The 26,270-nt window shown below is 32.2% G+C and overlaps 1 protein-coding gene across 1 annotated transcript; it reads left to right on the top strand.

Annotated features, from left to right (window-relative positions):
• The first annotated feature begins 1,134 nt into the window (after positions 1 to 1,134).
• Positions 1,135 to 26,263, top strand: LOC134700261 (replication factor C subunit 3-like). The gene is made up of 8 exons (XM_063561621.1): positions 1,135 to 1,317; positions 6,478 to 6,683; positions 7,821 to 7,918; positions 8,631 to 8,812; positions 9,448 to 9,584; positions 10,405 to 10,503; positions 11,069 to 11,138; positions 26,009 to 26,263. Exons 1-8 carry the CDS (start codon positions 1,231 to 1,233, stop codon positions 26,195 to 26,197), a joined length of 1,068 nt encoding a protein of 355 aa, XP_063417691.1. The 5' UTR covers positions 1,135 to 1,230; the 3' UTR covers positions 26,198 to 26,263.
• The last annotated feature ends 7 nt before the right edge of the window (positions 26,264 to 26,270 follow it).

The raw sequence follows: 26,270 nt of genomic DNA, 5'->3' as shown, positions 1-26,270 counted from the left end.
CTAAATATTTGACTGCCTGCACTTCTTCCAAATTGTGACCATGGAGGTTGTATGAAGTTTGAATTGGTGTTTTCTTGTTTGATATCCTCAATATGTTACATTTGTCGGGGTGGAATTTCATGCACCATAATTGTTCTCGTTCAGCTAATTTATCAAGGTCTTCTTGTAAAAATTTTCCACTGTCTTTTGATGTTATTGTCAGGTAGGCGATGGTATCATCTTCAAACAGGCGAACTGTAGCATTTAAATCTTCTTGCAGATCGTTGATGTAGTATAGAAACAGGCTTGGCCCAAGGACTGAGCCCTGTGGTACTTCTAAGTCAACAGGGACTGATGTTGAATTGCATCCTTCTAGTACAACAGTTTGTGTTCTTCCACTCAGCCAGTTTTTTATCCACCTGTTTGTGTTGCCTTTTATTCCGTAAGTATGTAGTTTGTTTACTAGTAAACTGTGGTTGACCTTATCAAAGGCCTTAGCAAAGTACATTATCAGCACATCTATGTGTTGTCCCATGTTCATGTTATTGTCAAATGGACCAACAGAGCAGTTCCTAACGCATCCGGTATTTCCGTAGAATTATTTTTATACCTTTGAAATTCAATATAGATGATCATAGATAATTTGAGATATTATTTTTATTTTATTTGCACATTCCAGCATATGATGTTCCCGGATCCCATTCAATTTATTCTTAATTTTGAATAATAAATTATTTGAACAAAGACCATCATATCATATTATTTTTCATACGATGAATGTAGATGCTCATTTGTGGCATAGGCATAGCTGAGACTACTATAACACAGTTGTTATAGTCTCAGGGCATAGGCACTTTGGGATAGGGCATTTTTGCCCCCTTTTCTTCAAACTATTTTTGTTTGTATCTTTAATTATATTGCGTTTCGCTGTTTTATGACTCTGTTTTCTGTGTTAACAAATTTATTTAATATTATATTGTTTTAATATAAATATTCGACAAATGCTAAAACCTGGGAAATCTGGGAACAGTATATCCTGCTTAAACATATACAGATTGGCAGGAGATCGTCTTATTATCCGGAATACTTTCATATTTAGTCGGACATTGTTTTATGTTTACAGTTATTTCTTGAGATCGCTTATGCGTTTCTAAAATCAAACAACTTACGTTTGCGCAAATTAACCTTTTACACCCAGAATATTGCGCGGGGAAAACTTGAAAAAGAAAACAGAAATCTAAGAGGTTTAAAATGAGTCTTTGGGTTGACAAACACCGTCCAACTTCTCTGCATAAGCTTGACTTTCACAAAGAGCAAGCTGCACATTTGAAGAAATTGGTAAGATTTATGAATTGATGGAATATTGCTTCTGGATAATAATTTTCACACAGCCAGTCACTTGTTTCTATAGATCTATGGAAAGACCCACTATTAATGTATATTTACGTTATATACGTTGATAGAGGGTCCTTCCTATGGTAGGAACAATTGCCTGCATTATTTCACTTTCCATGATCGGAACCATAAATGAATAATTTATAAATAAATCGTATTCCAGGAAATTAAGGTTCATCATAACAAACGGACTAATATAGCTGTATTTACATGCCAACAACTACTCTGAGTACATACTTACCTGTAAAGTTCACAGGCGCTTGGGTCTATGATACAGATTTTTTTTTTTTTTTTTTTTTTTTTAAATATTCAATTTTCTATATTTATAATACATATCTATCACTTCTGTGCATGTCTCAACTGGTTTCGAGTGATTTAAACGACCCAGAGAAAATACAAAATTTTACTATCCATACTAAGAAACAAAAAGGCAACTAACTCGATGCCATTTTTCTGCTATCTATAAATAAATAGATTGACCTACCTGGATTCCCCAACGATTTCTCTGGGAAAACGTGCCTTCCTTGCCGTCAGATCGCACACATCGTTGATATTTATCAAATAGGTATTGTCCGTAACATTTTTAGTCCATCTCCAGCATATAATAAAAAGATTTTAACTATTTTAACTAATTTCAAATTTACGCGCCCGGAATTTGACTGTTTTTCCCGAACTTTTGTTAAAGGGAAGTAATATTTTCCCGGACTTTTTCGGAACATCTCTGCAAGTACGTAGGAAAATAATAAAGTGATACGATGATTTCCGAACTAATACTATATGTTAACAAACAGATATGATGAACAACGAACAAAACCAAGCCCCTTATTTGATTGTTAGTGGTCATAATCTTTTAATTTTTAAAAATCACAGAGTTTCGATTTTTTGTTAGAAAGGGGAAAGTTCTACAAAATTTGGAAATATTGTCCCCCCCTTTTATTTTTACTTCAGTTAACATGACCCATGTTTTGTAATAATTAAAACAAAGTCAATAACATTTTCGTGTAAAGAAAATATTAGTAAATTTCCTTGCACCCCCCCCCCCCCCCCCCCCCCCCCCCTCTTTTCTACCAAATAAATAAAAATATCAGATCAAATGGTCAATGGCTTATTTTTTTTTAATTCCTCTCATAAGTCAATTTTGTGTGAGTATTTGTATATCCATAAATTATGAATCAACGTTTTTATGAGTAACTTCCTTTGGTTGAATTGTCACTTCAGACTGAATATGAAGATTCTTTTCCGGCAATTGGAAATTTGCGCCTTTTTGGTAAAAGTTCGGAAATCATCGTATCACTTTATTATTTTCCTACGTACTTGCAGAGATGTTCCGAAAAAGTCCGGGAAAATATTACTTCCCTTTAACTAAAGTTCGGGAAAAACAGTCAACTTCCGGGCACGTAAATTTGAAATTAGTTAAAATAGTTAAAATCTTTTTATTATATGCTGGAGATGGACTAAAAATGTTACGGACAATACCAATTTGATAAATATCAGCGATGTGTGCGATCTGACGGCAAGGAAGGCACGTTTTCCCAGAGAAATCGTTGGGGAATCCAGGTAGGTCAATCTATTTATTTATAGATAGCAGAAAAATGGCGTCGAGTTAGTTGCCTTTTTGTTTCTTAGTATGGATAGTAAAATTTTGTATTTTCTCTGGGTCGTTTAAATCACTCGAAACTAGTTGAGACATGCACAGAAGTGATAGATATGTATTATAGATAATGAAAATTGAATATAAATTTAAAAAAAAAAAAAAAAAAAAAAAAAAAAAAAATCTGTATCATAGACCCAAGCGCCTGTGGTAAAGTTGGAACAGCTTTAATGCCTAGCATCAAATGAGCATCCACTAGATATAATAAAGTTAAATGAAATTTGTGTTTCAGAAAGATAAAATCTCTTTTGGATTTTGATGGGCATTTTTTTTCCTTCATGCAAAAGGGGGTGAAAAATGACTAAGTTGTGGTACAACTATGAGATGCTCCCTCAGGTAAAAAAACGGTTTGTATTGTTTTTACTGTCCTTAATTGACATGGACACCAGGTATCTTCACAACTACAGCTGAGTTAAAGAGTTTATCTGAGTCAGTGAGTGGACAGTATCAAAGTAATTCAGGTGTTTGTTTATTTTTGCACCCTCTGCAGAAAGGAAAAAAAATGCCCATCAAAAACCAAGAAAGATTTTATCTTTCTTAAACACAAAATGCATTTAACTTTTATATATCTAGTGGATGCTAGGCATTAAAACTTTCCAAACAGCACAGGTACACAGAGTAGTTTTTGAGGTGAAAATACGGCCATATTTGTCCATTTGTTATGATGAACCTTAATCCTCATAAAGTTGATGGTATCCTACCGTAGTCTAAAATCGTTCATCTTGTCAGTTCGTTAGGTATTTGTGTTTGAACATGACACACAGGAAACTCCGCATTAATGTCACTACGGTACTTCCGGCGTAGAAAAACAGTGCAAAATACGTTTTTTCTTCACTTTTGAATAAAAATATATCTGAAGGTAAGTTTTCATTTGGTCGGGTTGTTGTCTCTTTGACACATTCCCCATTTCCATTCTCAATTTTATTGTTCTCAATTATTGCCAAAAAATGCCAATTTTCTAATGCCCGTTTCAATCCCGACTTCCGAATGTTTAAAAACATTCTGTACTTTACAAAATCCCATTTCCGGCCTCCATTGCCTTGTGTACATTCCATTCAGCGTCATCAATCTTGTGGCAGGCAATACAGGTCAAGCAAATCCTATTTTTAGGAATTTAAAAATGACATGCTCCTTACGTCTTTCGCTATTTTCCCGCGAAAAAAGCCCAACCAAAATGAAAGGAAAACTATATGAAAAAACGACGTCCATGCCATAATTTTGTACAGGCACATAGAGTTGGTTAATAAAAAACAATTTACATTTATTTTTCATAGAATTTTCTTTTTATTCATTATAAAAAGAGCGATATTCTGACCATCATGACTGTAGGTAAATATTCATACAAAATTCCCTTGATGTCAAAAGAGATGGCAAAAAAAGAGTTTTCCTGTTGAATAAAACCCAGAACTATTGCAAACTATTTTGAAGCAATATCCCACAAAGAAATAACGTAATTGCCATAGACTGAAAAATCCCCTTATTGACAGTAGAGCAATTTGATTGGATATAACTAATTGACATCACGTGATTTTGACGCCATTGAAATTTTAATGTAAACAAACAAGGTCAGAAGGTTCAGTATGGGACATCATCGTACATTTAGTTACTGACAAACAATTACGAGTTATTAAGCTTGACAATGCATGGTTATAAAAAATGAAAGCTAAGTCTACAGAAAAAATAAGAAAAAATAGCCTTAGTATAATGACTTATCATTACACCTGGATATAATTTCCATAACTAAAGAAGAAGAAAAAGAAGAGAGCTATCTTCTGTGACAGGATTGCTTCACTTAGTAAATATGTTCTCTTCATCTATACTATTGATCTGCAGTGGAAATCCATAACGCAGATACTGCTGTGCATATATTTACCATTGTAACCTAATTCCCCATGCATGTAACCATTGTAACCTAATTCCCCATGTATGTAACCATTGTAACCTGATTCTCCATGTATGTAACCATTGTAACCTAATTTCCCATGTATGTATACGTAACAATTGTAACCTGACTTCTCCATGTATGTAACCATTGTAACCTACATGTAATCTCCCATGTATGTAACCATTGTAACCAGATTCCCCATGTATGTAACCATTGTAACCCGACTTCTCCATGTATGTACATGTGTAACCATTGTAACCAGATTCCCCATGTACATGTACATTGTATGTAACCATTGTAACCTGATTCCCCATGCATGTAACCATTGTAACCTGATTCTCCATGTATGTAACCATTGTAACATGACTTTCCCAGGCTTGTTATAATTTTTAACTGGATTCCCCATGCACAGCCATACATGCAGTCTGCACGGTTAGCCACTAGTCCGATGCCCCAGACTAGTAAAATTTAATTCGGACTAGTGAGTTTTTGCTAAATTTTGTTTGGACCAATAAGAAAAATGTCAGAATATTTGTCTTCGGACTAGTAGTTGAAAAAGTTTTTGGTGCAGACTGTTAACATGTACAGTGTGCAATGGATAGAGCCACTATTGCATATCATTAACTTAAGGTCCATGTGTGTAACCAATGTAACCATTGCTTCAATGGGGGTAACAAAAAAAGATACCTATATTCAGGTGCACATTTTGTGCCATATCTAATCTATTTTGGGTGGGCAAATATCCACTTTTTGATATGGGACAAGCTCTGACGTCCCACAGCCCCAGCTTGTCTGGTAAAACAGCTGTCGGACGTCAGAGTAATCTCGGACTAAAGTTAGTTGTGGATTTTCCTAATTTGTAGGAGACCTTGCCATCATAACTCGAAGGTTCTTCGCAGAACAGGAACATATTGTTTCACCTTTGTCCGTACATCCGTCAGTCAGTCACTAGTAATTGTACATGTAGATTGTTGTCAGGGTGAATTTAGTAGGTTTCTGTTTGAAACTTTAATTCTCACTTATTTTACCCAACAATAGTTTGAAATATCCCCCCCCCCCCCCCCCCCCCCCCCCCCCCCCCCCTGGGTAGCGCTGAATTCTAGCTACATGTAGGGTACATGTACAATGTAAGTGTTGTGAGTGTCATAATGGTATGATTACTCTTGAGGTTAGGGAAGTGTGACCTGATTGCTCCCCTTAGTAAATGTGGTAGATACTTAGTCAGCACTTAATACTGCCTTGTAACACAGAGGTCCAGAGTTTGAATCCATGTAAACACAAAGTTGATATGGTCAATAAGTTAGTAGAAGAATGCTTGCTCTTCCAGGTAGGATCAACTTACAAATGTATAATGTATGTAAAGAAAAGTGTGCATAAACTAATAAAAGAAAGGCAGGGCAGAATAGGGTGAAATATATACAGAGATGACTACTAAAAAAAATACTAGACACATTACATGTACTTCATCCTACATGTAGCATCCCGCCCCACCAAAAAACAAATGTTAGCTCCCTTTCAAATGTTGGTACATGAAGTTTTTAATTCCAAATACTATCTCTTTTTTCAGGTACAAGGAGGAGATTTTCCTCATTTATTGGTATATGGACCATCTGGTGCAGGGAAAAAGACCAGAATCATGTGTCTCCTGAGAGAGATGTATGGCTCTGGGGTGGAGAAACTGAGGATAGAAAACCACACCTTCACTACACCATCAAATAAAAAGATTGAAATATCAACTATCTCTAGTAACTACCATATAGAGGTCAACCCTAGGTAATATTACAGTAAAAGTTCTGCTGAACTGTTAAGTACATAGAAATAGGAAGATGTGGTGTGAGTGCCAATGAGACAACTCTCCATCCAAGTAACAATTTAAAAAGTAAACTATTATAGGTTAAAGTACGGCCTTCAACACGGAGCCTTGGCTCACACCGAACAACAAGCTATAAAGGGCCCCAAAATTACTAGTGTAAAACCATTCAAACGGGAAAACCAACAGTACATTTCAATTAAAAAAGAACAAAGAAAAGCAGAAATGTTGTGTCATTTTCCATATTAAATAAATGCATTTTTTTTAATTTTGTCATATATCAAGTAGATGTAGACAAACTATTACTGTAAATTCAGAAATTATTGCAAGCATTTATTATTGCAATTTTGTAATATTTGACTAAAAGGCGATTTTTATTTTTGCGATATTGAGAAATATCCTGTTTTATTCATATAAAACAATTCATTTTAACCATGTCGCTTTTTCTCAATAAAAAAAACATTGCAACAATTTCTAAATTTACAGTTTTCCCTTCATACATGATAAATTCAACAGATAGGTAAGGCACTTAAGCATGAAAATCTAAAAACATCTCCATACTTGGACAAGGTTTGACATTGTGAAGTTAAAAGTATTGAAGAAAAACTTTATAAAAGTAGCTACCTTCCACTATTGTGTGAAACTAACAACAAGAAGTACGGAACAAGTACCAAAATTGAATTCAGAATACTGTAAAATAGAAGTATAAAGGGAAAATAGAAGTATAAATCATCAATCCTTTAGGCCATAATAAAAAATAGGTTTGTTTGCCCAAGCGCTACCTACCCAGAAAAAAGCTGCCTACTCAAATTCTTTTATTGTCCTGATTTGAAGAAGTTTTTTTTTTAATCAGATAGGCATGAAGACTAATAAACACCCGATACTTCAATTTCTCTTTTTGAAAAAAAAAATAAAAAATGCCTACCTACCTACCTACATGACCTACGGTCACCTACCCACTGTCTCAACCTTTGGGTAGGGTTTGGGCAAACCAATTTTTTTTTAATTGTGGCCTTACTCATAATTCTTTGAAAACTTCATTCTAATGATTGATATCACTTGTTTATACATTTTTTAATGACATTTTGTTTGAATCCTAGTGATGTTGGAAACCAAGACAGAGTTGTTATACAGGAATTGATCAAGACTGTTGCCCAAGTTAATCAACTAGAAACATCAACACAAAAAGATTTCAAAGGTTTGGAACAGGGCTGAAAAAAATCACTTCTTACTTTAATTTATACCTTTCCAATTTCATGTCACCATTTAAACATTCAAGATACAATAGATAGCATTTTAAGATAATTTGTGTGTTTTGTATGGAATGACGATAAGTATAAGGAGCTCTTTGGTCAAATATTTCGACAGAAATAAAGTTATTAAAAAAACAATCACAAAAAAAACACTCAATGCAAGTAAACATTGAAAAAAGAAAATAAATTTAGTTGTCTGAGTTTTTTGCATTTAGAATGAGTTTAAATGGAAGGCTTGAATATTACAATCAACTTGTATTACTTTATAAAAATGATGTGGAATGATTGCCAATGAGACAACTATTCACACAGGGTTCAAATGACATAGAAGTAAGCAAATATTGGTACCATACCGACTTCAATAATAAGCAAAACCCATACAGCACAGCAAGCTATAAAAATCACAAATATTTGTAAAGTATTTAATGGAAGTATTTATTAATGCTTATTTTCTAGTTTTTGATGCAATTTAATAGTTTCTTTTCGTGAATACATGTATGGACTTTGATTTATAACTAAATCTTAATTACATCAAAAATCCTTCAAAACAAAAAAAGACTAAAAAAACTCACTGCTTCAGGAACAAGTATTTGTAGGTAACGAAATTTTATATTTGATTATTTTTCTGATGTTTTCTAAAATCTTTATTTTGAACAGTGGTTATATTGACAGAAGTTGACAGGTTGACTAAAGATGCCCAGCATGCATTGCGGCGAACCATGGAGAAGTACATGGCTACCTGTCGTCTGATACTATGTTGTAATTCTACCAGTAAAGTTATACCAGCTATCCGTAGCAGATGTCTGGGAGTAAGAGTACCAGCTCCATCAATAGAGGAGGTACATTTTATTTAAAAACTGGGTTTAACCTGTCAGAGAATGCACAAAAAATATTATGAAATAAAAATCTATGGTAAATTCAAAAAGGGGAATCAGTTAAACTTGACAATACCAAACACTCACCTATATAAATGAACAGAACAAATGGAAAACAATTTTCCAATTCTTGCCTTAGTACAGACATTTACAAAGAAAAATTTAGGGTTATAACTTAAACCTGATTTTCTAGCTTAAACTCCCTACAATGTATGCGTAAACAAACAACCATGGCTTTTTCTAAAAATTTACCTCAATGAAACAATGAATAACAACAAAAATGATAAGCCTCTATACCAATCCATTATCCATCCATAACTCTAATTCCGTACATACACAGCAAAAAAACATGAAAAGCAAAGGAGCAGTGCTTTCATTGCTGTTCTTTGTCTTATACATTGTTATAGTCACAGAGCAAAAACAAAAATTCTTAACACACTGCAAGTTTATACAATAACAGTTTCATATAGACTAAGATGTCACACTACCAAATTGGGCCTGGTAAAAAAAGTATGTACATATTTAAAACAAAACAGTTCCTAGTCATTGGTGTATCTATGTAGTATATAATTTATTAATTTATTGTTTTCTAATTTTAGATCTGCCAAGTTCTTCAAAATATTTGCAAAAAGGAGTCATTAAATTTGCCCTCAGAACTGGCTAGAAGAATAGCAGAGAAGAGTAACAGAAATCTACGACGTGCAGTACTAATGTGTGAAGCATGCAGAGTACAACAGTAATTATCAAATAGAATTTTAAGTTTTCAGCTCAATTTGTTCAATTGATCATTATGTGTTTTTGATGTCACTGACCATCTAGCCTGATAACGTGATTAATACTGATCAATTTATAGCCAAATTAACAAAAATCCTACATGCAATTTCAGCTCACCTGGCCCATATTCCGAGAGAAGAAAATGTATTTAATGACAAACATATACCAAAACAAATTTTACATGAAAAATTTAACCATAATGTTGCGTGTGACGTTTAGCGAGGTGAATAACACTTTCTCAGGTGAATATGCTTTTTTATTCAAAATCTAATTCAAATAGAGAAACCTACTAAAATAATACCAATATGGAATAAATTTAAATATCCACCACCACCACCTACATTGCATAAAAAAGTTTGCAGTTGTAACTTGTATGTATGAATTTTGATATCAATGACTGCTACTAAAAATTGGTGATGGACAAGGGGAGGTAATTCAGGAATAAATTTCAGAAGTTTGAATTTTAGCCAGTTAACAAAAGTTTTTTTTTGTTTGTAATAATGTAAATGCTTCATTGTGTTATTTTGGTCTCAGCATCAAAACTAAATAACAAGAAACATTATCAATTGATTGATAGAGAGAAAATTTTGATCCACAAATAGTGATAAAAGTTTTTCTACCAACATTAATCATTAAACTACTAATATACATCTTTTAAAAGTCAGAAGTTTAGCAAATTAATTTAAGATATCATAATATCTGAAAACGAATCAGAAAGTGGGGAAAAAAGTCTTCTTCATTTTCTGATTTTATATTTATTTTACAACCTTGCTTCATTTCAGACAAAATTTCACTGCAGATCAGGAAGTGACAGAACCAGACTGGGAATTGTATCTTAAAGAAACAGCTCAGTTGATAGCTCAGCAACAAAGTCCTAAAAGGTTATAATTTCTTGTATTCTTTTATATAAAAGTTGCTACGTTTTTGTTAGCATCTGATATATGTTATGTTATCAATTCTGAATGCAAAAAGCAATGTTTTTTGTTGTAAATAGTTTTAAAAAATATGCAAAAATAGTTACTACATTCCATAATATTTATATGTTAATCTAAATTAGTCACATATGCTAGTTGATTAGAAATAGATGGAGTTCTGAAATGGACTGGCATTTATAAAACAAAGTAAAACATTTCTTAAAGTTTTAAGATTTTATGAAAAATGTATCCCATTCTGTGAATTCATTTTATTCAAGGAAATTATTGTGGATTTTGTGATTATAAATATTTTTTTTATTAAAGTGTGAGTAGTCTTATCAGCTGGAATGTAGTTTTTCCCCAAACCATGAAATCGAATTTTGACAAAAGTGCAATATTCCCTCAATTCACAAAAAATAATGAATCCATTGTATGTGACATTTATGATAACTACTATATATGTATATTATAAGATTTTATGGACTTATTTTTTTATTTTATTTATTTTATGTCAAGTTTTATATTGTTACAGGTTATTAGAAGTAAGAGGAAGACTTTATGAACTGTTAACACATTGTATACCACCAGATGTTATCATAAAGGTAACTCTTTAATACACCCTTGATCTAGAATAGGGATTTATGGCTTTTTTTACGAAATTTACGAATAAGGGGCAGGTGCCAGTTGTCAAATGAAATTAACAATGCCGTCATAGGTAAAATAGCTATAAACAGATTATCATTGGTCGTTTCAATTCAATTATTTCTCACTTTCTCCATTCCAGCTCAAGCCAAACAAGAATGTGTCCATAGTAGATGGATGCCCCAATCGCACTATCATAGTCCAATCAACTTGAAACTTAGTACACATGTTCCTTATGATATGATTTTTCTTATTTTAAAGCCAAATTAACTTCTGACCCCAATTTCACGGTCCACTGAACATAGAAAATGAAAGTGCATGTTTCAGGTTAAAGTTTTTGGTTTTTGATGAAGTTGAAGTCCAATCAACTTCAAACTTAGTACACATAGATATAGGAAGATGTGGTGTGAGTGCCAATGAGACAACTCTCCATTCAAATAACAATTTAAAAAGTATACCATTATATGTTAAAGTACGGCCTTCAACATGGAACCTTGGCTCACACCGAACAACAAGCTATAAAGGGCCCCAAAATTACTAGTGTAAAACCATTCAAACGGGAAAACCAACGGTCCAATCTATATAAACAAAACGAGAAACACGTATATATTACATAAACAAAAGACAACTACTGTACATCAGATTCCTGACTTAGGACAGGTGCAAACATTTGCAGCGGGATTAAACGTTTTAATGGATCCAAACCTTCTCCCTTTTTCTGAAACAATAGCATAACATCACAACATAGAAAAACACGATAAAATATCAATTGGCAGACTTAACTCAATCAAAAAACGTACGATTACACAATGAATGTTCCCTAGGATATTATCTTTCTAATTTTAATGCCTATTTATATTTTTTATCCAATTTCATGGCCTATTGAACATGGAAAATGATAGTGCGAGTGGGGCATCCGTGTACTATGGACACATTCTTGTTGGCTTATATCTCAAAAACGAAAGCATTTAGAGCAAATCTGACAAGGCAAAAATGTTCATTAGGTCAAGATCTATCAGCCCTGAAATTTGCGGATGAATCACCCAACACATTGTTGGGTTGCTGCCACTTAATTGGTAATTTTAAGGAAATTTTGCAGTTTTTGGTCATTATCTTGAATATTATTATAGATTAAGATAAACTGTAAACAGCAAAAATTATCAGCAAAGTAAGATCTACAAATAAGTTTTATATGACCAAAATTGTCAATTGACCCCTTAAGGGTTTATTGTCCTGTAATGACAATTTTTCACAATTTGTTCATCATATTTGCTAACTTTAAAAAATCTTCTCCTCTAAAACTACTCAACCAAATTCAACCAAATTTTTATGGCTAAAGTAGAACATAGGAGAAAATGATTTTTGGTATACAATTGCTATCAATTGAGCAATCTGTAGACTTTTACCGTTGACTCATGCTTCATTCCCTCACGTCATTCTTTTAATTCTAAACATTCAGCATCATCTAAGATTCTTATGATTGTCTTGCTTTAAAAGGTAAAAACAAGCAAAACGATTGAACATAAACAACTTTCCTGTAATGTTTTACTCATAATCTTCATGTGTGATATTTTGCTTGACTTATATGCGTGTTTTTAACTACACGGAAAATCAGAATTAAACAGTATTTATATTTAGTGTTTTATAAATTTAGAAACACGTCAGAGGGAATTCCCGAATTTTGACAACTTGCGAGAGTTTTTGAATTCCGATCGATAATTCTATTTCTGTCATAAGAACTGAAGTGGAGTATTTCTATATTTTACCGTTAGGCCACTTTTTTTTTATTAGTTGGTTTACGGGATTCTTCTTAAAAAAGGAAGGGTAGGAGGTCGAAAAAAAAATAAAAATAAAAACAATGAAAAAATGTAGGGTAGGAGGTCGAAAAATAAATAAAAATAAAAATTGGAATTAATACTGGTTTTTTCTAACCAAAAATGGAGAGAAACAAACAATGACATTACTCTATATAATAGTAATATAATCGCTGGAGTATATACACTCAAAAGTGAGTCCACTACTGGACGGGAAGATAGATATGATAGTATTATGCATTTTGAACTAAACATGTATGCAGATCGTTTCATAATTTGGTATTGATTCCTGCTGTTTTAATTTAAATTTAATGTGTTACAAGGAGTCCAATGTCAATGTAGATTGATGAAAGCATGTCCCTGATGAAAGGGAAGTGTCTTTACCAATTGCATTTCTCTTTGTTCTGTGTATTTATTTATCAAATTTAGATCAGGGAGTGACAAAATTCCTCATAACAAAATACAATCTTATTGAGGAAATACCATATGCGCTTTTGCTTGTCATATGCCTTCATATGTGGTACATGAAAACATGTCCTTCTTGGGCTTTTTATGCTATTTTACACTGCTATTAATAAAGTAAATTTATAGCTTATATCTCGAAGTGTTCTGTGATTGTCCCTTTTTATAAATGTCGAAGTGATTTTAATTGGCAGGCATTCTATTACAGTAATACATGTTCTGATTTTGTGTTGGGATCTTGTTCACCATATCCCATCTCTGTTCCATTAAATCTTAATGGGTACGGTGGGATGGTATTTAGGTATTTATATAATAAGGCCAATTAATCAGACACCCATCTATGGCAGCAAGTTAAAAGATTCTTCCCTTAAGTGACGTCTGGCAAGGCTATTTAAAACAAATTTTGGATGCCAGAAAGCCTTGCCAGACGTCATAATTATTTGGACTAGTACCTCATATATGTAATGACAAATGGAGCTCTATCCTCAAGAAACTAAAACAACCCCTTTCGACGGGTTTCAGACTTTCTGATCAACACTTGAACCAAAGTTGACCCGCCGTCAACCTCACTGACTGTCTAAAACAGGGTTTCAAATTAGCGGTTGTTCGACCTTTTAAACCAAACTTCCCAAACCATCTCAAAAATAATTTTCATTTTAATTATTCATGACTGCGATGTTTATTTTGTTCAACCGTTAGATTTACACCGAAAATCTCCAAGGCAACAATATTAAAATCGTATCTGGTCCTCCATTTCAACTTCTGAAGCAAGGTTGTCGGCTCTCCGAACTTTCCCGAAGTCCTGCGTGTAACATTGATTGCCGAGTTTATGTGCTTCGGTCCTTGCTTGGAAGTTGCCTCCATTTTCAACTGGTTCCTTTTCACCGCATCAAATCATGATGAAACGTTGACCGAACAGGGAACCGCCTTTCAACTGGTTCCTTTTCACCACATTAGATCATCATGAAATGTTGACTGAACAGGGAACCGCACGGGATTTCCGAATTGACTCCGAGGGTATTCCGACTGGAAGAAGAAAGACCGATCTTTTTAAATCATGTTTTTATTTTTATTTGTACTTCTTCAAACAGGAAAAGGTCGGCGGAATTAAAAAAAATCTTCAAAATCGTTTTTATTTTTATTTCAAAATCGTGCAAAACAGGGTCGGCGGATCCGTAAACCAACTAATAAAAAAAAAGTGGCCTTATGAAACTGATATTTGATACTGTACTCTCATAAAGAAATGGAGAACCATTCATACTATCATTTAATAAACATTCTTGTTCCAAATCGCAAGTCGCCGTTTGTTTATGTATTAGTGCGCATGTGTGGTCTCATTAATTAGAGCCAAGAAGAATTTTAGAGACAAGAAGCGTCAAGAAGAATAATATTAGCAACAAGAAACTATTAAGCGACAAGAAAACATTTTTTTTTTTATTTTAAATGACTTATTCGAAATAAATATTAAAAGGATATGCAGTCAGAGCTCTGACATAAACAAGTCAGAATAAACTGACTTCTTCAAGTCAGAAAATGTTTTGAAATTCTGACCTGTACGGGTCAATTTTTGTTTTGCGTAGTTTTCCATCGAGTCCTTCAAACCAGATGTTATTTTGAATTTGCCGCCGATCTAAGACACATACGATCACGTGGTTTTTAGCGAGAGATCACGTGTTTGAGAGTCGTTGTTTTGGGAGTTTCTCGAACGAGAAGTTATTGAAAATATAGTGATTATTTACGTTTTTTTAGTGAAAATCTAGGTCAATGTGGTCATTTTCAGATGGTAATTCATATTACCTCCGTATTTTCATGGCCATTTTAATATTTTTTACGTGTAAAGAAGGTCTTTGCAAGTGATTTTGTTGCTGTTTTATGAAGGCGCGTGACCTGTAAATACGGACGCGTGGCCTTTGAGATGACCTGGTGTCTGACAATTCTGACTTGTTCAGGTCAGAAAATGTTGTTATGATAATGAACTGTTATTTTCGGGAGACAACTCGTGTTGTCTTAAACAGTATTAACATTATTAACCAGTCAGTGCAATTTTAAAAGTGAAATTATTGCTTCAAGATGAACATCGTCACATGATTTTTCTATTTTTAAACTCAATCATGAATTGACTTTTAAACCTTTCCGAGTTTGCGGCTTATTAAATATATTTGTTTTTTCGTTTCTCCCAATGAGAAAAACGATCTTTTGAATATTGATATTCATGAAAATGAAATGAAAATCGGAATAATTTAAATAAAGGAAAAAGGAAGGGAGGGTTTAACTAAAGAACCAATTATTTTTTTAGTTTTATTTAAAAAAAAAAGGATTTTAACTTGAGAACATTAAAAGATTCACAAAACGGGTTTTCAGTTATGATTATGGAATATGATATTAAAAATAAATCAAATGAAATGTAGGGTGAGTCTCAAAGGGATAACCCCTACTCCTGTCATTTAACTTGTGAACAGTCGAGAATCCTGCCCCCTAAACTCAATTTGTTCTCTCTGTAAAGTATCATGAAATATACCAGGCAAGTCTCTATGGGTCGCCCCACCCCTTGTCATTTGAGAAAAATCTTACATCTTGAAAATGATAAGATCCCCTTTAAACCATATATATTCCTTTTTATAATGTCAAATTGATTTGAATGAAATATACTGGGCTAGTCTCTGGGTTTAACCCCCCCTTGCCATTTGTGAATGTTCTCATATTTTGTAAACGGTCGAGATCCCCACCCATAAACCATATATATTCTTGTATGGGAAAATAAAACAAACCCAATGAAATATAGGGGAAGTCCCTTGGGGGGGGGGGGGGGGGGGGTCACACCACCCCTCCTGTGTGAAAACATGTAAATGGTCAAGACCCCCACAACTGTACCATATATATAAGTGTAAGTGACAACAAGACAAATCAAATGAAATAAAGATAAAGTCCCTTGGGGTCACCCCACTCCCTTATGTTTGTAAATTTGTAAGCGGTTGAGATCCCCACCCCTTAAGCCTATATATTATTATATGGGACAATACAACGAATCAAATAAAATAAAGGGAAAGTCCATGGGGGTCATCCCCATCCACCTTTCTGAAATGGTCTGGATCACCACCCCTTAACCGTATAATATTCCTGTTCGTCATTTCAAGAAGATTTGAATGACATACAGGGTCAATCCCTAGAAGTTACCTACATGTATGCATATCACTTTACTAGACCAAACCAATTTTTACTTGAACTTGCTCAATGTCAGGCGACCATGGGAATGACAAATTATTGGAGCTTTGTTTGAGAGACCTCCTAACAGCGTCCTGTTACAATTATTTTTATTTGCTGAGAGACCACCTTTACATATTATATTGATCAGTGTTTGTGCAAACAGAATTGTCTATTCAGTATTATTTTCCTCTCACATGAATCACTTCTTATTAATTACATGGCATATATGTTTTCCTATGAAGTTACCGTACGCATCTATAATTCTTACCCCAGATGCATAGCCACATAAAGCATTAACCTTTTATTTAAAATATAGATAGTCTTTGTTTCTACAGAAGTGAGAAGAACATTGGAAGTCAGTATGTTCCGACTTATAAAAGTCTGAATGAAACGCGCGTCTGGCATACTAAATGACAATCCTGGTACTTTTGATAACTATTCTGACTTTAATTCAATAAGACTCAGAATGATCTGAAGATACTGACTTGTTTTTAATGTTATGAGTATTTTAGAATATGAATGCTCTTGCCATGCTAGTACCATAAGAAATCCTGACAAGATTTTGTTCCCAAAAAATATATATTAAAAATAACAAGTGTACGATTGAACATAATTACAAAGTTATAAATGTTGCTAAAAAATCTATTTAAAAACACCCAATAGATAGTTATCTTTCAACTTTTACATGTATTTAAAAAACAGTGAAAATATCATGTATTATATGTACCGCTTCTTGAAGGACAACAAAGTCACCAAACTTAGTCTGATTTTCTAAGTATTTTCTCCTCAACATTTTTTTAAAACAGAACATAATTTGACCTATTTAAGTCAGTTTACAGGAGAAGAAAAAAATCTGATCAAACTAGGTTTCTTCATCTTAGCCCCCCCTTTTTTCTCCTTATCTGAATCTTCTACTGTTGAGTTAATTAATTGATATTTTTTTTTAAGAAACAATTCAGTCAAATGGTTTTTGGAATAATGTTTTTACAATCAAAAGTTTTATATGTTAACATAACAGAAAAAAAGTCATGAAAATACAAAAATAAAATAAATTTTTAAGATATTAATTTGATGAAATTTGTTAACAAAATACATTTGAATATAAAATATACCAAATACATTTTTTTATAGTCCTCATTATTGTGACTTTGGGGGACCTTATTTCGTCAGTCTTTTATCTGGTTTCCCATACATTTTAAAATCAATATGAAAATCCTAGACTTAAAAGTTGAAATAAGATTAGTTTTGACTGACTCTTTGAAGTCAGAACATGAATTTGACCAGTTAAAGTCAGTTTACAGAGATAAATTAAATCCAATGAAAACTATGTCTTCTTCTTCTAAGCCCCCCCCCCCCCCCCCCCCCCCCTTTTTCCCATTATCTGAATCTGCTACTGTTGGGTTAATTAATTGATAGGTTTATTAGAAACAATTCAGTCAAATCGTTTAAAATTAATATATTCTGATTTTACAATACATTCTTAAATGCATATGACAATGCCAGACTAAAACGTACTAATTAGCTAAAGTGAAGTTTTTGACTGACTCTTTGAAGTCAGAACATAATTTGACCTGTTAAAGTCAGTTGACAGGGAAAAAATGTCCAATCAAAACTAGGTCTTCTTCCTTTAAGCCCCTCCATATCTGAATCTGCTACTGTTGAGTTAATTAATTCATATTTTTTTTTAAGAATCAATTCAGTCAAATGGTTTTTAAAATAATGTTTTTTTAAAACCAAAAGTTCCAAATCTTAATTTAACAGAAAAAAGTCATGAAAATACAGAAATAATACAATATTTTTTTTAAAAATAATTTGATGAAAATCTTTAGAAATCAAAATGCATTTGAATATTGAATATATCAAATAAAAATGTTCCATCATTTTTAAATCAATATGAAAATCCTGGCCTTAAAAGTTGAAATTAGTTTAGTTTTGACAGACTCTTTGAAGTCAGAACATGATTTGACCTGATAAAGTCAGTTTACAGGTGGGAAAATCCAATTAAACTAGGTTTCTTCATCTTAGCATCCCCCTTTTTCTTTATCTGAATCTGCTACTGGTGATTTTAATTAATTGATAATTTTTTTTAAGAAACAATTCAGTCAAATGGTTTTAAGAATATTTTTTTTACAACTATAACTTCTATATGTAAAAAATTCATGAAAATGCAGAAATAGAATACATTTTTAAGATATTAATTTGATATAATTTGTTAACAAAATACATTTAAATATAAAATATACCAAATACATTTTTTTATAGTCCTCATTATTGTGACTTTGGGGGACCTTATTTCGTCAGTCTTTTATCTGGTTTCCCATACATTTTAAAATCATGTGTTAACTTACCAGAAAAGAAAGGTCATGAAAATACAGAAATATAATATAATATAAAAGACATTTTTTTATAGTCCTTGTTATTGTGACTTTATTATTGGGTGTCTTTTATCTGATTTTCCAATACATTCTAAAAAGCATATGACAATGCCAGACTAAAAAGTTGTACTAATAAGCTACAGTGAAGTTTTTGACTGACTCTTTGAAGTCAGAACATAATTTGCAAATTATATATTTGAATATTGAATATGCAAAATAAACTTTTTTATAGTCCTCATTATCTGGCTTTTCCGTACATTTTTAAATCAATATGAAAAAACTAGACTATAAAGTTGAAATAAGTTTAGTTGGGACTGACTCTTTGAAGTCAGAACACGATTTGACCTGTTAGAGTCAGTTGACAGGGAAAAAATGTCCAATCAAAACTAGGTCTTCTTTCTTTAAGCCCCCTCCATATCTGAATCTGCTACTGTAGAGTTAATTAATTCATTATTTTTTTCAATCTTATTAAAATAAGTTCTCATTACTTGCTCCTTGATTTTTTTATATGTCGCACATGGCGAAATATAAAAAATCGAGGAGCAAGTGATGAGAACTTATTTTAATAAGATTGATTTTTTTTTAAGAAACAATTCAGTCAAATGGTTTTTAAAATAATGTTTTTTTTTTAAAACCAAAAGTTCCAAATATTAATTTAACAGAAAATAGTCATGAAAATACAGAAATATAATAATTTTTTTAAGATAATTTGAAGAAATTTGTTAACAAAATATATTTGAATTTTAAATACTAGTATACCATACACTTTTTTATAGTCCTCATTTTTGTGACTTTATTATTGGGTGTCTTTTATCTGAAATTCTTATACATTCTTAAATGCATATGACAATCCCAGACTTAAAGTTGCAATACTTAATTAAAGTATAGTATTTTACTGACTCCTTGAAGTCAGAACATAATGTGACTTGTTCAAGTCAGTTTGCACTTGCAGGATTTACCTCAATGAAATATTAAGATATCAAAAATATACCAAATTATCTTTTATATAGTTCTTACAATTGTGACTTAATATTTGTGATTTTTTTTCCTACTTGTATCCATACATTCTAACTATTACATCACAATCATGATACCCGACTATTACAGAACTTTGCAAACCATTTAGTTTTTGACGGACTCTTTTAAGTCAGAACATGATTTGACCTGTTCAAGTCAGTTTGAAGAACAAAATTTCAAATCAAAGCGAAGTGATCTTCCTCTTAGTCTTACCCCCCTTCTGAATCTGCCACTGTTGAGTTTATTTATTAATAAGTTTTTTAAGAAACAATTAAATCAAATGGTCATTTATCTTAGAGGATCTTGCATGTAGTTTACATGTCTTTTATCTGACTCTTCCATACATAACATTAATATCATACATGTATGGCAATGCCTGACTTAAAAAAATCAAAATTTCCATAAACTTAGCTTTTGACTGATTTTTTTAATTAAGAACATGATTTGACCTGTTTAAGTCAATTTGTCTGAACATGCCCATTTGACCTGTTAAAGTCAATTTGCCTGAACATGATTTGACCTGTTAAAGTCAGATTGCAGAACAAATTTTCAAATCAATGATAGGTGTACAATATTAATGAGTTCCTTTAAGCCCTGCTTCTGAATCTGCGAATTTATTATTTGATAAATGTTTAGAAACAATTTAGTCAAATGGTTATTTATTTTAGGGGATCTTAAGATACATTTCCTATATTCTGACGTTCCCATACTTTCATTTCATATCATATGTCAGTGCCCCACTCTAAAAATTGCAATACAATTAGTTTTGGACTGACTGTTAAAAGTCAAAACATGATTTGACTTGTTTAAAAGAAAATGCATTTAAATATTGAATATACCAAATATTTTTTTTATAGTCCTCATTGTGACTTGCGGGGACCTTATTTCCTCTGTGCTATATCTGGCTTTCCAATACATTTTTAAATCAATATGAAAGAACTAGACTTGGTTGAAATAAGTTTAGTTTTGACTGACTTTTTTAAGTCAGAACATAGTGTGACTTGTTTGAGTCAGTTAGCACAGCAGTATTTACCTCAATGAAATATTAAAATAATAAATGTTTTGCTCTTGATAAATTTAGCTAAAGGTGGATGAGAATAGATCCTTTATTTTTTCCTTGGAAGATTGAAGGTATTGTCATGGTACTAGTAAATGTATCCAATATTGTATTTTGTAAATCTTTTGATATTGACAGAAAATTGTATGATCCATTTTTTCTCCCCTGGTTTTTGTTTGTATTTTGAAATGATTAAATTTAATGAGATAAATATTTTATGTTAAGATTCTGGAAAGAAGAAGGTTTGATGAGCCCCACTTTTTAAACTCTTTGATTGGAAACAAGTAATCACTATATTTTTATGGAGATTGATAACAAAGTGGTAGTAATGACTGCTTCAAGTCAGAACAAAAAATGACCTCTCTAAGTCAAAATGCATCAAAAAGGGACATAAATCTAATTAGAATATGACGATATTAAGTCACAATATTTTGTGCAAAAGCTGACCTGTGGAAGTCATTTTATGATAAATTAAAGTCTGACATAAACTGACCTGTACAAGTCATATTCTGTTGAGTGCAAGAAGGGAGACAACACTTAAATCAAATTATATCTGACCTATGGAAGTCATTTTATTCTGACTTGTTTATGTCAGAGCTCTGACTGATATGCAAAAGAAAACAATTTCAACGACAGGAAAGTTAATATTGATAGAAAAAAAAAGAATCTAATTCAGTTGCTACATTTATTTACATGATATTTTATTAGGTATCACAGGAAGTATTACGTTTACCCTGTCGTTTTATGGTATTACTTTTACTTGTGTTTTAGAACAATAATATATTTTGTCTTATAATTGGTTTTTAAAATTAATTTTGTTAAATATATAATAAACTTGCAAAGTGCATTTGTGCATAATTGTCCAGAAAATACATACACAAATTATGAAACACAAATTAAGAACTGAAATCAAACAAGATGAAAACATAATTAAAATATGAATATTTTTCATCATTTTGTTTAGTGTATTGTCTCATTTAACAATATTTATCATGTTTATGCATATTGATTGTCACCAATTACCTTTAATCTTGAATCTTGAGTTTGCAACAGGTGTTCACTATTTACAATAATTGTATATTCTGGCACATGTAATTGTTGAAAGAGTTTGTTGGATGTTATTGTAGCAATAAATCAAGGGACACGCGCCTCGTTAATCTCATTTGATGCTCTAAATTGTGTATTACTTTAGAATGAAGCCACAGCTAATGTTAGTCCTATCAGGAAAAAGTAATTGTACAGTTAGAAAGGAAATAATATTTCATGTTTTTGTTTCAATAAATCCTTCAAAGGGAAGGTGACAAATCTTTGTTTTTATTTTCATTTTATAGCGTTTTCATTTCCTTTTTAATTTCTTCATCTATCAATATGATAATAAAACTACACAATCCCTTATTCGCAAATTTTTAATTTCTTCATCCATCAATATAAGGCCACACCAATTTGATTCCTTGTTCGACAGACCCGCCCGCACCTATTTTTTTCAAAACAGATTTTTTTTAATTTTTTTATATTCCCCCTTCCCGCATCCGGAAATTTAATCATGTCCATTTCCCGCACCGTTGTTTTTGTAAATATTATAAAAAGATATCAACATTTGTTTTAAAATCGCAGTCTAACCTGTATATAATGACTTTAAACATTAAATTACCCAACCACAAGGTGTAAATATCTGTGATAATAGGATTTGCCTTCAACTGCAATTATATTGTATGCTGGCGAAACAAAACTATCTATAGCCACTGCATGTTTATGCACCTGTCCTCATTGATTCAGCAGTTATGGTTTGTTGATGTTGTTCATAATTTGGTATTTTCCTGTTTGGATATATATATAAATTAGGCCGTTGGTTTTCCTGTTGGAATTGTGTACGCTAATAATTTTGGGGTCCTTTATAGCTTGCTGTTTGATCTGTATCAAAGCCCTGTGTAAAAGGCCTTTTTGACCTGTGTTTGTTATTATCAGGTTGAGAACAACCCTCCCTCAGATAAGGGGTCTATTTATTGATGTAGAAAAGAAAATAGAAATACCAAGGATTTGTAAAGTTCTTCTATACAAAACCTTTGAAAACTTAGAATTATGTACTAAAAAAGAGGAGAGTTGCATCATATTTTAAACAACTTTTTCTAAAAGAGGGGTCCACCTATTTTGAATAATATTAAACTGTTAAAGTTAATGTATTAACATGGTTAAAGTTCAGGAATCTTACAAAATTCTTGGACATGTTTTGACCATTTAATACCAGATAGATATATAGTTCTTTTAGAAAATATGAGCTCTTTTATGCAAACAAATATATTATAACTTATATTGATCCCTCATAAAACATGTAAAAGGAATATTTATAACATTAAGGGGTTGCCCCCAAACTGATTATGACTTGAATGGAGAATTGTCTCATTGTCAGTCACACACACATAGACCAGACTTAAATATTACGTGGTGAACAGGGAAAAAATACATCAGAAATTAAAGAAATGTCAAAGTACAAGTGATAAATCAAGTTTTAATATCGTCCAAATCTACTTTGTAATGTTTACAAAAAAAAATTATAATCGCTCGCCTTTACTTTTCAAGCTTCACCTCAAAAATTTGCAAATTAAATATTTTTTTATTAAAATTTTCAAATCGCTCGCTCGCCCCATATTTTAGAGTCCAAAAATCCGTAGAACAAGAAATTAAATTGGTGTGGCCTAATAGTAATACTAAAAAATTATTTTGATGTATTTGATAAAAAAAAAAAATGTTTTCTTGTCACTAAATAGCTTCTTGTCGCTAATTAGTGAGACCCCGCATGCGTATAGTTTTCCTGATTTCAAGGGGTATCAGATTGAGTGATTCCCCGCTTCATTGGTTAATTTGAAACTCATGGGATTCTTTCTATGTCTGTCTGCTATTGAGGGTTATTGCTGTTGCACAACTTTAAATCATATGCATAACTTAAATTAAAATAAATGCTTCATCGTAAAAATTACCTATAACACCCCTTCAGCCGAAATGGGGTCTTCCATATAATCGTTTCGAGTTGTCTCCCTTCTGGAAGTATTCGTCAAGAAAAATTAACTTGTTAATGCTGATAAACGTCGTATTATATTAAGAACGATCTCAATTTAAATAGAGGAGTGTGTACGGAAAGGAGTCATGCTCTCTGACCCAAAGGAACTTCAATATTTAAAGAGTAAGAAATGGGGTTCCTCCTAAACTGGTCTGTTGTTTTATATATAGCTTTGCATCAAAGGTCAGTGTAGCGATAAGTGAACACAACAGGGGCCCAGTTTAGGGTTCCTCCTAGAATTACGGTGATAAGATACGGAATCAAGTTAACTCATACCACAGCAACTCGTACCAAAAAAAGTTAACTTGTATCACTGGGAAGTCGTACCATTCAGAAAAATATATTAAAAAATATGATGTTTTATGGGTTTTTGTTTGTAAACTTAATAAAAATAAAGTTGAATTACTTGAATTTTATACAGGATTTTAATGAAAACTTAGACAAAAATAAAGAATGTTTTTAAGCATTATTGTTTTAACTTATCTTTCAAACTAAAACATAGGCGGATCCAGCCCCCCCCCCCCCCTTTTTGTGGGAAAAATTTGGTTGATTATAAAGGGAATCATTGAAGCATGACTAGAGCGGGCCCTCTCTTAGGTCAGTCAGCGGGCCCCACTTAGGAAAAGTTCTGGATCAGCCACTGTAGAACTTAATCCAGAAGAAAGTTAAAACATTGCTTTCACTGTACCTTAAATTGAATATATATATATATATCCAATTTAAGTAAATTAAAGCTGTAATCCATGATCACAAATTAAATGCTATGTTTACAATTGTTGAAAGCCATGTGCTTTTTTGGTCGGAAAAAAGAGGACCCCTTAACAGGAATCAGTTACATTTCATTGTTATTTATAGACCGTAAAAATAATTTTGGCAATCATTTTGACTAACTGCTAAGATTTAATTATTCATGAAAAATTTCCTTCGGGTGAAACTGTTAATACTTTAATTATCTACATCTGCCACACTATTTTCTATCCAATAGACAAGGAACATTTGCTACAAATTGGTCATTGTACTTTCAAATTATGTACATTTTACAGACTTAAGAGGTATTGAGTGAAAGTAATGTATATCATGTATATTCATCATTTAACACCATTTAAATGCATTTAAATAAGTTGGTACAAGTTAGCAGTGGTACAAGTTTGCATTGGAAGTTTTTTTTAGTGGTACGAGTGTAAAATGGTACGGGATAACTATAATTCGATAAAACACAATGAGTACATGGCTCATACACTTGTAACCGGGATTGGCTATTCTTAAAGTTGAGTGACTATTCAGATTATTACATTTTGCATGTGCAGTTGAATTAGTTTTGAAAATAATACTATCCAGCTGTAACAGGGTTACCGGCCAAAAATGCTTGAGACTCGCGCATGTTCATGCTTTTTTGCGGCAGTATCCTTGGATCTATTTTTTTCCCTCTTTGATCTTTTCAATTATGGCCAAATCTCATGCATTTGCTTAATGAAAATTTGGCAGAACTGCTATACATGTGTCAATGAAAACTATGGCAATCGTATCCCTCAGAGCATTGCTTTTGAAGAAAATAGGATGATTCAAAGAACATTTAAATAAATTTAAAAGCCAAAATAATCATTGATGAGAGATTTAACAAAAAAAATTAAGGTGAGCAATTCAGGCTCTTGAGAGCCTCATTTTTCAAATATCACAATAATAAATGCAAGCAAAAATATCTGAATTGAGAGCAGTTGCAATATGAACAAAAGGAAACTTCAAAAACTAACTTGATTTATATAAAAGAAGACCATTAATCTGAATACTGCAACAAGAATAAATATCTATATGTATAAACGGTCCATTGTCCACTTTCTATTTACAGGGATTACTACAAGAGTTGATATCTAATTGTGATGGCCAGTTGAAGACAGAAGTTGTCCAGACTGCAGCGTATTATGAACACAGACTACAGATGGGACAGAAAGCTATTTATCATCTGGAAGCTTTTGTTGCTAAATTTATGGCAATTTATAAGAGATTCTTAGAGGAGGGCATTGCTGATTTATTCTAACTGATCAGGGACAACATAAACTATTGACTATTATATGATATTTAATAAAACACATTTTCCCAATTATTGAAAT

This window comes from Mytilus trossulus, unplaced genomic scaffold (genome assembly GCF_036588685.1).
Source record: "Mytilus trossulus isolate FHL-02 unplaced genomic scaffold, PNRI_Mtr1.1.1.hap1 h1tg000128l__unscaffolded, whole genome shotgun sequence".
In the NCBI taxonomy this organism is placed as follows: Eukaryota; Metazoa; Mollusca; class Bivalvia; order Mytilida; family Mytilidae; genus Mytilus; species Mytilus trossulus.
This window is presented reverse-complemented; position numbering and strand designations above follow the sequence as displayed.

Excerpts from the sequence above, each read along its gene's own strand:
- LOC134700261 (XM_063561621.1), top strand. The coding sequence starts at position 1,231 with ATGAGTCTTTGGGTTGACAAACACCGTCCAACTTCTCTGCATAAGCTT. Across the intron at positions 6,684-7,820 it reads CATATAGAGGTCAACCCTAG|TGATGTTGGAAACCAAGACA; the intron begins GTAATATTACAG and ends TTTGAATCCTAG. Across the intron at positions 8,813-9,447 it reads CAGCTCCATCAATAGAGGAG|ATCTGCCAAGTTCTTCAAAA; the intron begins GTACATTTTATT and ends TTCTAATTTTAG.